We start from the raw sequence: 17897 nt of genomic DNA on the forward strand, positions 1-17897 counted from the left end.
AGTACCTTAAGAGGAACAGGTTTAATTTTATAGTATCTTATATGGAATCAGAGAAGTTTTGAGTGTTAGTATCATATTCTATTTGTCCTGAAAGCCCAGAAGTAGAAGTAATATTTTAAGTTATAAAGTTGAATATAAGATAGAAATGATGTTACCTTCAAAATGCCAGGTAGTGGTTTAGGTAGTAGATATCATGGCGATCTTCTCTAAATAAATGTGATTCAAAGATACTTGTTTTTACTGCTTAAACCAGCTCCCATATCTTAACATTCCTTGATATGAGTGCCTTTAATTCCATATGGTCAAGGAAAAATATTTTTGAATGGAGATTCTTTAATTTTCTTTCTAAGTTCTGACCCGCAGCCTTATATTAGTCACAGATTTCAGGAACTTCCCTTTTATATCTTCAACTAATATTTTTAAAGACAGAAGCAGGGAAGACGCTTGGATTATTTATTGGAGACCTCTCTCAACTTCGGCTATGATCAATCAATATTCTATGGCTGTGATTCCACAGTGAATCAGATAAGATCCTGCTATATTATTGTCCTTTTATTGTTGGCCTTTTCTTTCCCAAGGAATTAAACATTCCCCAGATGAGAGTTCAGTAATCAAACAACCACCTAACTAAACAAGTGTGCATTTCTCTTTTAGGGAGTAGGAATGGAAACTAAGTTGATTGAGCCACAGGAACAAGAGGGAACATCCTGTTATATTTTAACCAGTGTGGAGACAATCCTTGTGCAATCAACTCTCAGGGCCTTTCTCCTCTGAGAGTTTTGTTGTACAGCCAACCACCGTGGGGATGAAGCTAGGGAGCTTTGGGGTCCTCGCAGCCATCCTCCTCCTCTGCGAGCAGCATGGCTTTGCCTTCCAGAGGTAAATCGGTGGAATCCTAAACTGTGCTGAGCGCTTTTCCTTACATTCTTGCTCACATGGAGCTAAGTCAGTGTAGGGGGCTAGGGAACGAAACGTTGAAGTCTGAAGACCAACTCTTTCGGAAAGTTTTCAAGTTGCCCTGATAGATACAGCGTCTTTTTTCTTTTCTGGCTCTAGTTTTATTACTAGGAGAACCCTGAGTTATAAGTACAGTCAGTGGCTTATGGATATTAAAGAGATGGAATGTGTGTGGCGGGGGGGTGGTGGTGGTGGTGCTGAGGTTTGAATCCAGGGCCATTCGACTTCTGAGCTACATCTCTCAGCCCTTTTTAATTTTCTGTTTACACAGGGTCTCACTAGGTTGTTGATAGTCTCTTTACTTTCAGAGGCTATCTTTGAACCTATGAGCCTCCTGTCTCAGCCTCCCAAGTACTGGGATTATAGGCATGTGCCATCAGAGATGGAAATTTTATAAAGGTATTTATTTGTATGACTAACATCACATGGTTTATACTCTTTCTGTTTCCATGTATAACATTAACTATGGAAAACTTCTTTTTTCTTCAACATGGAACACAGGAGAGGAAAAGAGTAAAGATGTTAACCAGGAGATGTAGATCCTGTGTGATTTATTCCACATGAAATATGAAAGGAAGAATCGCTGTGTTGTAAAAAAATCTAATTCTTATTTTTTGCTCAGTAGAATGATTCATTTATGATATTCTGCCATAAACTACCTAGAAAAACACAAATGAACTCATGACAGAGCGTATACAATACAGAGTGAGTAATTCCAGGGCATCTGCAGTGTTGTAATCTATTAACTAGTCATTTTGGAGTTTGTTTGTTTGTTTTGCCTTGTTTTGTGGTGTTATGGATTGATCCCAGGGGCACTCTACCTCCAGGCTACATTCCCTGTCCTATTTTATTTTATATGTAGAAACAGGGTCTTGCTAAGTTGCTGACAGCCTCACTGAGTTGCTGAGGGTGGCTTTGAACCTGCAGTTCTCCTGTGGTGGAATTACAGTGTGCGCCACCATGCTTCATGGTTTGTGAGTTTTTTTTAAATGATAGATTCCTTTGAAATTGTCCTATTTTCCCTTTGTTTCATTTCTATGATCTTTTTCTAATGATCTCTGAGACATATCCCTCTCCTCATGTTAGTAAATGGCAAAGAAAGAAGGCTTGTATAGCAGGAACATACCAGAGTCAGGGAAAATTCTACCAAAAACACTTTTCTGAATCATAATCTGTTCTCTGACCATAGTGCAGAGAATAGAGCTTAATTAGTGAGTCTAAACCTGTGCCTGTACATGGTGCATAAATAGTTGATCAATTCTTTGTTCAATATGCTTGTCAAATATCGAGCCACAAATTCCATGGTGAAATAGTGTTTGTTACTGAATTGATACAGGAGTCAAGATTGCTAGAATAAAGCCAGGCACGGTGGCACATGCTTATAATCCCAGCATTCGGGAGGCTGAGACAGGAGGATCACAGTTCACCGCCAGCCTCAGCTACTTAGTGAGGCCCCCTGCAACTCAGTGAGACCCTGTTTCAAAATAAAGAATAAAAAGTAGGACTGGGGGTGTCACTCAGAGGTAGAATGCCTCTGGGTTCCATCCACAGTACTTGAAATAAAAGATTGCTAAAATAATTGATGACTTATGTCTCTATATTTTATCAGTGAATCAGATGGCTGTGATTTCTAAGGTCTTTGCTAGTTCTAATATTATATAACTTAATGATTGACTTCAATTAAGGTAAAAGAAGAGAGAGACAGGAAAACTGATAATGTTCAACTCTGCATTGCATGGTGTTGCCTCTAAACAGTCTAGAAGTTGAAAAAGGAGACTGTTTGAAGGGAGCTCAGATATAGTCACAGTGAATTTGAGGAGCAGATAAATGATTGGGAAAAATAGCCTAGAAGAAAGGCAGGGGCTGGAGAGTCTCCCTGTCATGGTCCTCACCTGCCTACAGGTGTATATATAGCCTCAGGGCCAGCCGGGCACAACCCTCCTCAGGCTGGCTGCTGCAGAGCTTCCTACACAGGTGACCTCCAGGGATCACTCCCACCCTTTTTTTTTTTTTTTTTTTTGAGGTGGGATATGGCTATATTGTCAGTTTGAGCTGGCTCTGAACAGGATCCTGGGCTCGATAGATCCTCCTGCCTCAGCCTCCTGAGTAGCTGGTACCACAAGTGCACCTTCCGTCTGTCCTCTTAATTCTATAATGAACTAAACTCCTGGGTGGGATAACCCACTGCAAGATACACCAAAGGTTTTACCATAGTTCTTCTAAATAAGTAAGTGTATAGCAGTTTAGTGGGACTAAATATAACACAAGCAAAGGAGAGAGAAGAATAAAGAAGGGAATGAGAAAACTCACTGGTGCGTGGTTTTCCTTACTATTTTTTGCTTCACCATATACTCTGAAATCTGATCGACACTTTTGCTAGAAGAATGAGAACGTGACTGTAATTTAGCCAAATAATAATACATTGAAAATATTTAATACTTTTTGTTCCCATGTGAGTTGTATGTGTAGGGGAGCTGTCACTTTGTAGACAGATGATTATCTGAATTCTGGTTCCCATATCTTTACTAGATGTAACATGGCAAACTTGTCTTTCTGTGAGTAAAAATAACTTGTTTTCAACAAATGTTTCTAAGCTCTGCTTCTCCAGGAATGGCCTATTACGGACGCTAAAAAGGAAATCTAATTTCATTCAGAGAGCGACAGCCTTTGATGAATTATTTCCGGAGGCGAGAATATAAACCCTTCTAAAGGAACTAACCGCCTGGCTTTTTCCTAAAGCTGTTCTCTGTTATTGTTTTCTCCTTGTGATCATTTTCCTAATAACAGTTTATATTCAGGCAATCTCTTAGCAACTGATTTATAGGTGCATTTTGATATATCTCATCAGTGAAATGCCCTGGAACGATGGAAAAAAAAAAGGTTTTAAAGGCATAAATATCATCTGCCAAAAAAAGAAGGCAGCCCAAAAGCCATATCTTCATATTTGCTTGATTTTAAGGGCTGAACACCATAAAGGGTAAAAATAAAATACTAGCAAGGATCTTGTAAACAAAGTCATTAATTGTATTGTATGGTGATTAGCTAAGTGCATCCTGTCAGCTGGGGGTTGTTTATTTGGAAAAAAGGAAGTGAGAAAAAGTAAGAAGTAAAGGAATGGGAGAACGGAGGAGCACCGAGGAGAGAGAGCTTCTGATTTATTAATAGACCATAGGAAGTGTTCTTTCTGTTCACTTCATATACTAGCTAGCTACCTGGAGACCAGTTTATTCTCTTTCACTTAGCTTTTACTGATATATTATTGTCATCTCCAAGAACAGACCACCAGTGGCCCCAAACACTATAATGCATGTACAAAATTGCAACCTTGGGCTATGGTACATTGTTCAGAAGCATCTCACCAGCTTTTAAAATTCAACATAATCCTTCAGAACTATGACAACACTGAACTTTCCCCTATACAATGTAGAAGGGGGCAAACCTTGGTGAACTTAATCATATTCTCAGAGGGGAAGACACAGGAAGCAACTGCCTAGGTGTTAAAAACTCAGGACCTGGAGCATTGAACTGGAGCCCAGATTTGCAGCTTATTAGCTATACAGCTTAGACACTCGCTCTCTTTGAGCCTCCCTTTACTTTTTTTTTTGTATAAAATGATTTTTTAAGCCAGGCATGGGGGCACAGGCCTGTAATTCCAGTATTTGGGAGCCTGAAACAGGAGGATTGCAGGTTCAAGGTGAGCCTCGGTAACTTAACAAATCTCTGTTTCAAAATAAAAAATAAAAGTGGGCTGGGGGTGTAGCTGGGAGGTAGAATTCCTTCAAGTTCAATATCTAGCACCAAACCCAAACAAACCTTGTTATATTTCACTATGCCTGCACTTTGCATTTTACTTCTGGTACAATAAAAATTTCCCCCAAGTGGTTATTGTATGAATGCTATAACTGTGTCATTTCAGGAATGCAATCAAAACATGTTTTTATTTTTAATTTCTTACTGCCCCCATGGCTTTCTATGCAATGGGATTGTCTTCCCTTGTTTTTGTTTTGTTTTTGTAGTACTGGAGATTGAACCCCAGGGTTCTCTACCACTGAACTACACATCTGCAGAACTTTCTACTTTGAGACAGAGTCTCACTAAATTGCCCAGGCTGGCCCCAAATTTGCAATCCTCCTGCCTCGGCCTCCCGAGTAGCTGAGATCACTTGGGGTTATAGGTGTGTGCCACCACACTTGGCTTCCCTGCTCTTGCATGGATAATCTCATGGTTTGTTACCTCATTCTAAAGTAGCTGGCAGTCCTTGGATCAAGTTAAAATACAAACAGCCTCAATTCAGAAATTAAAGTATCAGCTCCAGCAAAGATATCATTCAAATATCTTGATTCCTTATTATTAAAAGAAAAGGCTCAAGCTGGGTGTGGTGGCGCATGCCTGTAATCCCAGTACTTGAGAGGCTGAGACAGGATAACAGGTTCAAGACCAGCCTCAGCTAACTAGTAATGCCCTCTGCAACTTAGTGAGACCCTGTTTAAAAATAAAAAATAAAAAATAGGGCTGGGTGTGTAGGTCAGAGGTATAATGTCCCTGAGTTCAATCCCTGGTACCACATACACACATACAAAAAGATTCAAGCCAAGTGTGATAGTATGTGCTTATAATCTCAGTACTTGGGAGGCTAAAACAGGGGGATCACAGGTTCAAGGCCAGCCTCAGCAATGGAGTGAGCCCCCCCACCCCCACAACTTAGTGAGACCCTGTTTCAAAAAAGAAAATGAAGTAGGACTGGGGATGAAGCTCAGAGACAGAACACCCCTGCATTCAATTTTCAGTACCACCACCACAACAACAAAAATCTCAGATGAATTAAATTGAACAGAGTTTAATTGAGCAAAGAAGGATTTAGGCAGCCCTCAGAGCCAGAAGAAGGTGCAGGGCACTCCAGTCACGTACAGGCAGGAAACAGAAGTGAGGTACAGAAGCGTGTGATTGATTGTACTAGGTGTTTGCCTTAGTTGCACATGGTCTGATTAAGACGGCAGCCTGTGATTAAATTTGGCTTTCGGAGCCAGGCGTGGTGGTGCATACTTGTAATCCCAGTACTTGGGAGGCTCATACAGAGGATTGCAGGTTTAAGGATAGCCTCAACGAGTAGGTAAAGGGGCACAAAGTCATGAAACTAATTTTCAAAAACTGTAAATTCTATGTAGGGTTATGTAAGTGACCCTCATCTCATCACATGATTCTGTTGTGATGGAACTTTAGTCCAAGTAGAGGAGGAAGGGTCCAGTTCACCACAGTTAAGCTTGACCATACCAAAATAGTTTATGGTGAGGTTGTTTTGTTTTGTTTTTGGTACTGGGAATTGAACCCAGGTGCATTCTAACTCTGAGCTATACCTCCAACTTCTTTTATTTTTTATTTTAAAACGTGGTCTCATTAAGTTGCTGAGTCTGGCCTGAAACCTGTGATTCTCCTGTCTTGGCCTCCCAAATACTGGGATTACAGGTGTATGCCACCACACTAATTTATAGTGAAAAGTTAAAAAACATATTTTTACAATTCTGGGGATTGAACCCATGGGGGCACTTTACCTCTAACCTACATCCCCAGTCCTATTTTTTATTCTTTATTTTGAAACAGAATCTCACTAAGTTGCAGAGGACCTCACAAAGTACCTCAGACTGGCAGTGAACCCGCAATCCTCCTGTCTCAGCCTCCCAAATACTGGGATTTCAAACGTGGGCCACCATGCCCTGTATTATAGTGAAATTTAACCTCATAATTTTCCTCAATATGGCCTAACTTATTTTTACTTTTTTCTTAAATTTTACATTGGTTAGCTGGGCATGGTGACGTTTTTAATCCCAGCATATGGGAGGCTGAGACAGGAAGATCGTGGTTCGCGGACAGCCTCCGCTATTTAGTGAGGCCTTTTGCAACTCAGTGAAACCCTATTTCAAAATAAAGAATAAAAAAATAGGGCTGAGGGTGTCACTCGGAGGTAAAATGCCCCTGAGTTCCATCCTCAGTACCACACACACACACACACACACACACACACACACACACACACAGAAATTACATTGGTTGAATATCATATCCTCCTTGGGCACTAGAAAAACTTTTCTTTTCAAAACAGTCGTTTTCTTTCTCTTTTTCTTAACTTCAGTTGCTATTTGCCAGCCTCCAAATCAGTGTTAGCAACATGCCCTTTATTTATTCAGAACTTTCTCCTGCTTTTAACACATAGTGGTTTTCTTCTTTTTTTAATTTATTTTTTCCAAAATAGAATTATATTCTTTCCCTTAATTGATCATAAAAATATACCTCTAAATGAACTGTTATACATCAAAATCATCCTTTGTTACGACTGCAAAACATCTCAGAATGTGGAGATTGTTGGGGTATATGGGGACAAAGAAAACATGGCCCAGCAGCAAGGAACAGGCTTTATTCAGGAATAAAACCTGAAAGGAGGCAGCTGATGGGGCTCGGGGAGCCCACAAAAGTCCGAAGCCCACCTCCTTACAGACTTGGGCTCTTTATGGGGCAGGGAAGGGAGGTACAGTAGTCGTGTAAGTTGCTGGTTGGTGGACTAATGGCCAGATCATCTCGGTGCAGGGCAATGGCCAGGGAGCATTTCTCTTTCTTTTTCCTTTGTTCTCAGACCTCCTCTGGCAAGGCCTCATAGCCAGACCTTACAGTCAGTCCTCACAGTGCCCATAGGGATACCGTGAGCATTGAGTAGTTCTGTTGCTGATGAGCATTCACACAGGTTTCCAGCTATTGTTGACCATGGATAATGCTGCTCTGCATGCCCTTGAACACGTGTCCATAAGGAGGGGCTGAAGAGTTTATGCTTGTACTAGGGTGTGACATAAAATTTGCCAGTCTAGCTGGACGTAGTGGTGCACGCTTGCTCCCAGTACTTGGGAAGCTGAGACAGAAGGATGACAGGTTCACAAATAGCCTCAGAAATTTAGTTACTAAATTTTAAAAAAATTTTAAATTTAGAAATTTAATTTAACCACTTAGCAAGACCCTGTTTTCAAATAAAAAATAAAATAGTCTGCGCATGCATGTAACTTAAAGATAGAATGATCCTGGGTTCAATCCCAGAACCAAAAAGGAAAGAAAGAAATAAGAGAAAGAAAGGAAGAGAGAAAGAAAGAAAAAGTTTTCCAGTTTAGGGTTTCTGTAAGCCACTTTCTCTATTGGTAATCAAGTCTCTATAAGCATATTTTGATAATTAGAATTCTTTAAATCAGGCTTCCCAAAATAAAGTCAGTCTCCACCCTAATTTCTTAACTCCTAATCTCTACAAAATGAAGCCCAAAGTTCTCCACATGTGTTCAGAAGCTTCTCTAGAGGAAGACTAGCATAACTTTTCATTTATTTTAGTGGCTGAGTACTATTCCATTGTGTGTGTGTGTGTGTGTGTGTGTGTGTTTGTGTGTGTGTGTGTATACACACAATCACATTTTCTCTATGTATTCATGTGTTGAAGGACACTTCGATCAATTCAATAGTTGTTGTGGTTAGTGCTACAATAGACAGCTACAATCAGTATTTGGAGATTCCACATACTGATTGCATTTTCTTTGTGTATATGCCAGGAGTAGGATTGCTGGATCTTTAATGTATAATATATATAAAATATATTTTATAATATATATGTTCTAAAATATATATTATATAATATATATGTTATATATAAATATATTTTTGCAGTTACTGGGGTTGGAACCCAGGGGCTTTCTACCTCCAAGCTACATACCCAGCTTTCTTTTTTATTCTTTATTTTGAAACAGGGTCTCACTGAGTAGCAAAGGGCCTCACTAAGTAGCTGAGGTTGTCTGAAAACCACAATCCTCCTGTCTCAGCCTCCAGAATGCTGGGATTACAAGTATGTGCCACCATGGCCATCTTTAAAAAATATCTATCTATCTATCTATCTATCTATCTATCTATCTATCTATCTATCTATCTCCTCCAGGATACACTCCCAGACCTATTTTTTTATATTTTTTAAATTTGGAAATGGTCTAGCTGGCTTCAAACCTGTGTGATCCTTCTGTCTCCGCCTCCCAAGCGCAGGGATTACAAGTGTGCGTCGCGACGCCCGGCTTAAAGAACATATTTTTAATTGGTGTATTGTAATTAGACATCATGACAAAGTTCAGAGTGATAGAGAAATACAAGACACAGCGCTCAATGAACCTCCCCCAACTCCCACCCTACTCCCTTACCCTCCCCGTGCACGATATTCAGATTGGCATTGGCATTATAATTTTATATATGTACATCATGTCCAATGAAGTGTTTCCTTCATTGAGTCTCCCTCCCCTCACCCACCCCTCTCTTTTAGACCCCCCTCCATCACTCCTCCGGGGTTTCTCTTCCTTTGTATAGAGACCTTTTCTAGACAATTTCTCCCTAGCTTCCATATATAAGAGAAAACATCTGACTTTTTACTTTTTATGACTGACTAATCTTACTTAGCATAATCTCTAGTTTCATCCATTTTTTTTGCAAATGACATAATTTTGTTCTTCTTTATGGTGAGTAGAATTCCATAGTGTGTATATCCCATAATTTTGTAATCCTCTCTTCTGTGATGGACATCAAGGCTGGTTATATATTTTGGCTATTGTGAATTGTGCTGCTATAAACATAGATATGCATGCATTACTATGCTTGATTGGTTTCAGTCCCTTTGCATTATTGCATCTTATGGTAGCTCTTTTTAAAATTTTTATGAAGATTGGTACTATTTTCCAATATGACTTTTCTAATTGACATTTCCATTGACAGTATACAAGAGTTTCTCTCTCTCACTTTTTATGTAACAATCAGAACAAATTTAAACTGGGTGTGGTGGTACACCTCTAATTCCAGAAATTGGGAGGCTGAGACAGGAGGATCACAGGTTCAAGACCAGCCTCAGCAACTTAGCAAGGCTCTCAGCAACCTAGCGAGACACTGGTTCAAAACAAAACTTTAAAAAGGGCTGCAGATATAGATTGTAGGTAGAATGCTTTTGGATTGAATTTCCTTTGCCACACACAAAAAAGAGCAAATTTATTATTTTTACACAAACAGATACACACACGAGAAAGACGAAGAGAAAGAGGGAAAGAAGTTAGTACTCTGCAAATCAACCCCAATCAAGAGAGCTATTGATTTTTCAATTGCTTAGAAGTATAAAGAAAGGGAGAATATGTTCTCTTTTTATATCTACTCTATAATAACATTCTCTGACCTTCTAATACTTCAGTTTTTTTTCCTTTATACAATTACCTAGAAGCTCCTCCCAGTATATTGTACCTCATTTTCACAGTTTTATTTAAAATAAAAATCCCATTTTTATTTTTTCCCAGTGGCCAGGTCTTATCTGTTCTTCCTAGAACTTCTATTCAAGTTCAAGTGCTACAGAATATTACTACAACCTATGAGGTAAATGTGTGTGTGTGTGTGTGTGTGTGTGTGTGTGTGTGTGTTGGTTTTATTTTATATGCCATTGTGTGCTGTGTTCCCTCCTATATTCAGTCTGACTTATAGCTTTCTGGTGAGACCTCCTTTCTGGTAGGCTGCTTCCCTTTCCATAAGCACATAACTGTTGGTTCCCCAAATCAAACATTCATTTGTAGCTGGGTATGACGATGCTCTCCTGTAATCCCAGTACTGGGGAGGCTGAGACAGAAGGATCACAAGTTCATAGCCAGTCTCAGCAGCTGAGCAAGAACATGTTTCAAAATAAAAAACAAAATAGGTCTTGGAGTATAGCTCAGAAGTAGAATTTCCCTGAATTCAGTCCCCACTAATAGATACAGATACACACAAGACACATACACACACACATACACACACACCACCACCACCACCACCACCAACAACAACAACAACATAAACAAACTTTTCAACCAGAAAAGTCAATTTCATAATAGTAGTTGGGGGTTGAAAATATGTCCTTGCAAAGCTGCTATGGCAACAGAAGTTTAATAGAACGTTGTTTATAAAACAGTAGTTCTTAACCAAGGAATAAACATCAAGAACATCTTCCCAGGATGTCTGTCTTGAAAATTGGCAGGAGTTAGAAAATATCATAGTAGAAAATTGATGGCTCTGTTTTTGTTACTTAGTGGTCTCTGAGAAATAGAGGTCAGACCAGATTAGAGGTATAAGCAGTTAGGGGAATGCTGATAAGGATAAAGAAGGGGACCTGGGGTTGGCAGGGAGCATCTTCAGAGCACGATGTAGCCCGGTGCCTCAGCAGGATGGAGGTTCTTGCAAGGTGAACCTCAGACTGCAGGGCAGTACCAAGGAAGGCTGGGCTAGGGCAGGTGTGAGTCGTTTAGACAAATCACCTGCTGTAAGAGCCCTGGATAGGAGTAACGGGTCTGCATGAACCCACTCACAGCCCTGGGCAGCAGGGCCTCAGCCTACGGTACATCACTAGGGATGGCCACCTAGACACCGATCATCTGGACTCCTGGCTGCAAAAGAGCTGAGAGGTACATGTTCATGGCCAGCACACTAGGACAGAGAAGAAATAAAGGTTTAGCGTTTTATTGTTTGTTCTTCTATGATTTTTTTTTTTTTGGCGGTTCTGGGGATGGAACCCAGGGGCATTCTACCCCTGAGCTACACCCCAGACCTATTTTTTCTTCTTTATTTTGAAACAGGCCCTCACTGAGTTGCAAAGGGCCTCACTAAGTAGCTGAGGCTCTCCGTGAACCTGGATCCTCCTGTCTCATCCTCCCGAATGCTGGGATTACAAGCATGTACCACCTTGCCTGGCTTTGCTATGATTTTTAATATATGATGCTGTATGATTTTAGACAAATTAGCTATAAGCCTTAATGGCTCCATCTGAACAATTAAAATAAAAACATCTTCCTGGTTTGTATCAAAGTGGCATGATGACCTAAGCAAAAGAGTTTGAAAGCGCTTTGGAAAAGTGCAGTAAAAGAGAAAAATGTAAATGTTATTGGAAAGCATTGTTCAAAAGCCGTAACTAAAGAAAAGGAGTTCTGATCTGATAGTAATATTAAGCAGATGGAAATTATATTAAGTAAATTGATGTTTAGTCAACTCTCTAGATAAAAATTTCATTTTCATCCTCAACAGCTGACATAACCCTTTAGTTTTACATCTGGGTCATAAATTCATTCATTCAGTCATTGCCTCATCAAATATTTATTGAGTAACTGTTATGTCCTGGACCCTCTTTAGCAAGTTACAGAGAAGAGTAAAGGGAGCTTCCTGCCAAATCAGTGTTTATATTGCCACATGTATGTGTGGGGATCAGTCAAGTAGCCAAAAGGCATCCTTTTTATATCCTTTTTTAACCACCTTTTAGCCAGACTTTAATATAATTTTTTAAAATTTTTATTGGCGCATTGTAGTCGTACATCTTAATGGAGTACAAGAAAGTAGAGGCATACATGAACACATCACCCAATTAGCCTTTACCCAATTCCCACCCCATTCCCTCTCTCCTTCCTCTTTCTCATGTTTGGCTCAGTGATTGACATGTCTGTGAATGTCCATCATGTCCATTAGGGAATTTCCCTCTTCCCCCTCCCATCTACCTCATATCCCTTTTATAGACACAATTTTCATGGCTCTAGATAGAGATGAGAATGATGTGAACAACTTCCTAATTCTATCAATTTCTTCCCCTTAAAACTGTAGGTTGTTCTCTGGCAACCAGTAACAGCTGAATTTATTGAAAAGAAAAAAGAAGTCCATTTTTTTGTGAATGCATCTGATGTGAGCAGCGTGAAAGCCCATTTAAATGTGAGCAGAATTCCGTTCAGGTAGGCATCATTTGATATATATTAAATAGCTATTAAAAGCACCTGCTATGCCTGTGACTAAAAGATGGTATAATTGTTTCCCAGAAAAATAAAATCTACTAAACAAGGTAGTATGGAAATCTCTGAAATGGACTGGTGATAAAGCCGAAGGCCTGGGTCTATGATAAGTGGCTGCTCATCTCTCCAGTCCTTTCCCTTAAATGAAGGTTAGGCTTAATGGTCTGCAGAGCCTCTCATTGTTTCTATTTCTGTGATTAATCTGTACCCGGACCTGGGGAGCAAAATGCTCATTCACCATGGGAGGCTTGTGATAGCTTTTGAAAAAGCTGTTGCTGATGAGGGTTTAGCTTTTGCCAATTCTTCCTTCACAGTCAGCGAACTTTTCATAACATCTGGCCCTAAACTAGGAAGTGTACCAGGTTCTCTGACTGTGCGGAGAGCCTGGGTGAGGGTCTAGCATTGACACACATCCCCCCCGTGTGACTCTGCAGGAGTGATTCATTCTCTGTGCCTCCATTTTATAAACTGGGGGTAAAAACAGCATCTACCATATAGACTAAGTGATTTTTACTTTTTGGTGGTACTAGAGATTGAACCCAGGGACATTCAGCCTTTGAGCTGAATTTTATTGTATTCTTTAATTAATTAATTATTATTTTATTTATTTATTTATTTTATTCTTTAATTTTGAGTTCTACTAAGTTGCAGAGGTCCTCACTACGTTGCTGAGGCTGGCTACAAACCTGTGATCTTCCTGTCTCAGTGTCCCAAGTACTGGGATTACAAGTGTGCGCCACCCACCCGGCAGATTAAATGATTCAAACAACAACAACAAAAATGTTTACTAGAAGTTGAATCCAGAGGCATTCTACCTCTGAGCTACATACCCACACACTTATTTTATTTTTTCATTTTGAAACATGGTCTCACTAAGTTGCTGGAGAATCTCACTAAGCTTCTGAGTCTGGCCTTCAATCTGCATGGTGTGCACCATCCTGCCAAGCTAAAAAAAAAAAAAAAAAAAGAAAGAAAGAAAAAGAAAGTGTATCAATTAATTAACCTTTATTAATATGATAGCTAATTTTGAAATGTTCATCCCAGTTGACAGAATGCCTTAATTTAGTTAGAGTGTTTGCCTAATTAATAGATTCAGCAAGATCCATTTTCATATCTCCTCTTTTGCTGTACTTCTATTTCTCAAGAGATTTGCTTATCTTTGGCTCTGCAGAAAATCTGGTGTAGGTCAATGAAAAACAAGAAGAAAAGGCTTCCTGTGTAACTGAAAACAGAACAATGAGCTATTATTCTGGATTGGATAATATACATCTTCATAAAAAAGACACTGATGAATCACATTCAATGTAGATGTTAGCTAGGTGTGATGGCGCAGGCTTATCCCCAGCACAATCAGTACTTGGGAGGCTGAGACAGGAGGATTGCAGGTTCGAGGACAGCCTTAGCAAGTAGTAAGACTCTCATCAACCTAGTGAGACCCTATTTCAAAACAAAAAAATAAAAAAAGGGCTGGGGGTGTAGCTCAGAGGTAGAATGACCCTGGGTTCAATTCCTAGTACCGCAAAAAGAAGAAGAAGAGAAGGAAAAAAAGAAATGTAGATGTTGGTAATTCAATTTGTGACTGACTTTCTGGTACCTGCAATGGGCCACATGGCAAGGCCAGTGCTCTGCCTGGAAAATGGCTCACCCTCTATTCTTTTGCGGTGTGTGTGTGTGTGTGTGTGTGTGTGTGTGTGTGTGTGTGTTTTGGTGTTGAGTTGAACTCAGGGGCATTGTTAATTAATTGATGCACTCCTGGCCATATATTTTTAAATTTTTATTCTGAAACAGTCTCACTAGGTTGATTAGAGTCTCACCAATTTGCTGGGGCTGTCCTCAAACCTATAAGCCTCCTGTCTCAGCCTCCCAAGTGTTGGGATTACAAGCGTGCACCATCATGGCCAGCTCACCCTCTGTTTTATCACTAGTGTCTTGATGAGAGATGTGGGAGATCTCATTCAACAGCAGACTTCCAACAACACCCTCAGCCCTCGGGCCTCCTCCTCATACTATGAGCAGTACCACTCGCTCAGTGAAGTAAGGCACCACACCGCTCTTCAAAGCCATGACCTTGCCTTAACCAGCACCGCCATACCAACCATAAGAAATGATCAAAGAATTCTAATTGGTGGAGGTAAAAAAAAATCACGCTTAAGGCTGATTATATGATGGTAATTGATCCTTTTGTGGATCTCAATCCTGGGAAGGTTGCATCATATTTGGTAAGCTGGCTCTAAACAGCATGTTCATTCACAGATAAGAGTGTTTCTGGGGCTTCTGAGCAACACTGCATGCTAAAGAGCGATGGAGCGGGCACAGGGGGGCGCGCCTGTGATCCCAGTAGATGGGAGGATGAGACAGGAGGGTCGAAATTTTGAGGCCAGCCCTAGCAACTTAGTGAAACCTGTTTCAAAATTTAAATTTAAAAAAGGGCTGAGGGTATAGCTCACAGGTAGAAAGTCCGTAAGTTCAATTCCCAGTACAAAAAACAAACAAACCCCACAACAACAACAAAAACCCACACACAAAAAAATGGAAAATAAAGAAAAGAAACTGCCACCAAAAAATCACTAGCTCAATCATTTTACTCTTTCTGAACAATTGCCAGATTACTTAATTGCGTTAAAGCAATATGTTCACTTCTATTTATAATACTATATGCATTTTATTCCCCTGAAGAGTAACTTATGTAAATTCATACAGTAATAATAATAATGATAGTATTAAAGATTTTAATCTTTAAGGAACTGGATTTCTGTTTTATCAGTACTTAAAATTTTTAGTTTTTCTAAATCCACGTACTGGATTACAGGTATGCGCCATCGTGCCCGGCTCATATGGACTCTTGAAATATGTAAAAGAATCTCACACAGAGGCAGGAACTCAGTGTGATGAGCCTTTAAAGATAACCTTCAGGGGCCAATTATTGAAGATCAGCTTTTACTATTCTGTTTCACATTTCTTACTATTTTTTCTCTAAATCTTGGCATTTATCAAAACTTTCATTTTACTGATTTTTCTAAACAGAAAAAGAAACATCCCATCCCAAGTGTTTTATTTTTATTTATTGTGATATTAGAGGTTAGACCCAGGGGCATTCAACCTGAAAGCTATACCTTTAGCTTTTTTTAACTTTCATTGTGGAACAAGATCTTGCCAAGTTGCTGAGGCTGGCCTCGAATCTGTGACCCTCCTGTCTCAGCCTCTCACGTATTGGGATTACAAGCATGCACTACTACACCTGGTTCCGAGTGTTTTTATTTACTTATTTACTTGTTTAATTATTTATGCATTTATTATTATTATTTGTGTGTGTATGTGGCACTGGGAATTGAACCCAGAGGCATTCTACCTCTGAGTTACACTGCCAGTCCTATTTTATTCTTTATTTTGAAACAGGGTCTCACTAAGTTTCAGACCGCCTCACTGAGTAGCAGAGGCTGTCCTTGAACCTGCGATCCTCCTGTGTCAGCCTTCCAAGTATTGGGACTACAAGTGTTCATCACCACACCTGGCTGCCCCCGATACAGAGGCTTTCATTCCCATACACAGAGGCTTTAGAGGAATCTCCTTTCTTTGAGAAAATTCTCTCTTTCCTCTGGTCAGAAAATACTTTGGATTTGTCCCGTGACTAACCTCCAGTGTTCGTCTGGATAGATCTATTCTTGGATAGAAGTTATCACTGAGCGGCATCCTGACATGCTTCAAAAAATCCACATTGGATCCTCATATGAGAAGAATCCACTTTATGTTTTAAAGGTATGTTCTGAGGAAAGCCTCTGGTCTTTCAACCTGAAGGGAGGGCTTAACTCTCCAGTGGTGTGTTATAACTTGAATCTTTTTTGAGTTATGGAAATATTTGCATTTCAGTTGCTGTTCTTCAACTTGAATATTTTAAGGGGGCTCTCGTTGTCTTTAATAATGTAGTGATGCTGTGACAGTAGAAACTCCAGAATCAACTCGGTGTTGATATGATAGTAGATAAACAACTTAGCTTTCCATGGGCTCCAGCACTCTTCTTTATAAAATAAAGAAAGTGGTCTGGATTACTTTTCAAGTTCTGCTCTTATTTCCACCACTACCACCTCAGACTGACTGGCTTAGTCTGAGAGAGAGATAGAAGACAGAAAATCCCATTATCGAGCAAACATTAGTCCAGATTTTGAAACCAAAATAAGAGCCGAACAATCAAACCTAGGGAAGGACAGAAACTAGGGCCAGGATTTTGGTAACATGGTGGTTCATTTGATGAACCACCATGTTATCATATTATTACATCATACATATGATTACATCATACATATGATTACATCATATGCTCCAACCACTGTCCACTTGATTATTTGTTTCTCTGGTCTTGCTTAGACATTTCCAAGCATAACTCTGCATGACTAGGTAATCATGAGTGGGTAAAAAGAACTCCATAAGGCATGGCGGCACAGGCTTATGATCCCAGTACTTGGAAGGCTGAGACAGGAAAATTGCAGGTTAGTGGCCAGCCTCAGCTACTCAGTGAGGCCCTCCAAAACTGAAACCCTGTTTCAAAATAAAGAATAAAGAATAGGGCTAGGAAAGTAGGTTGGAGGTAGAATGCCTCTGGCTTCAACCCCTAACATAAAAAAAAAGAACCTCAAGAGTGTCAGAGTCAAACCTTAGTCCCAACTGAGTGTCTTTAGTGTAATGATCACTAGCTAGTGTCCCTTAATCTCAATGGCTTTTAAACCTCCCTTGAGAATTAAATATAAGAATTATATTAATTAAAGTTATTTATATTTATTTCACTCTTCTAATTAAATTTTTTGGTATTGGGGATTGGACCAAGAACCATTCTAATTCTGAGCTATATCTCTAGACCTTTTTAATTAAAAAAAATCAAATAGAGTAGTCTTTAAATTGCTAAATCACGGAAGGTCTTGCTGATTTGCTAAGGTCTTGCTAAATTGCTGAGGTTGGCCTTGAATTTGGCAATCCTCATATCTCAGCCTCCCAAGTACTATGATTACAGGTGTGAGCCATCTTTCTGGGCAAGTGAAAGTTACTATACACAGATATTTATTTATTTATTTATTTATTTATTTATTTATTTATTTATTGAGTTAGTTAGTT

The 17897-nt window shown here is 39.6% G+C and overlaps 1 protein-coding gene across 2 annotated transcripts in view; it reads left to right on the plus strand.

Moving 5' to 3' along the window:
- Positions 1 to 805: 805 nt before the first annotated feature.
- Positions 806 to 17897, plus strand: part of CPB2 (carboxypeptidase B2) — a gene marked incomplete at both ends in the record, with an annotated part of 36257 nt that continues 19165 nt past the window's right edge. For both annotated transcript variants that reach the window (XM_080689924.1, XM_080689925.1), the window contains 5 exons: positions 806 to 879; positions 10296 to 10371; positions 12613 to 12737; positions 14720 to 14828; positions 16449 to 16550. In XM_080689924.1, the coding sequence (XP_080546050.1) occupies positions 806 to 879; positions 10296 to 10371; positions 12613 to 12737; positions 14720 to 14828; positions 16449 to 16550 (486 nt within the window). The remainder of the gene's footprint in view (positions 880 to 10295; positions 10372 to 12612; positions 12738 to 14719; positions 14829 to 16448; positions 16551 to 17897) is intronic.

The sequence above is a fragment of the Muscardinus avellanarius genome (genome assembly GCF_963383645.1).
Source record: "Muscardinus avellanarius genome assembly, chromosome: 2".
Lineage (NCBI taxonomy): Eukaryota > Metazoa > Chordata > Mammalia > Rodentia > Gliridae > Muscardinus > Muscardinus avellanarius.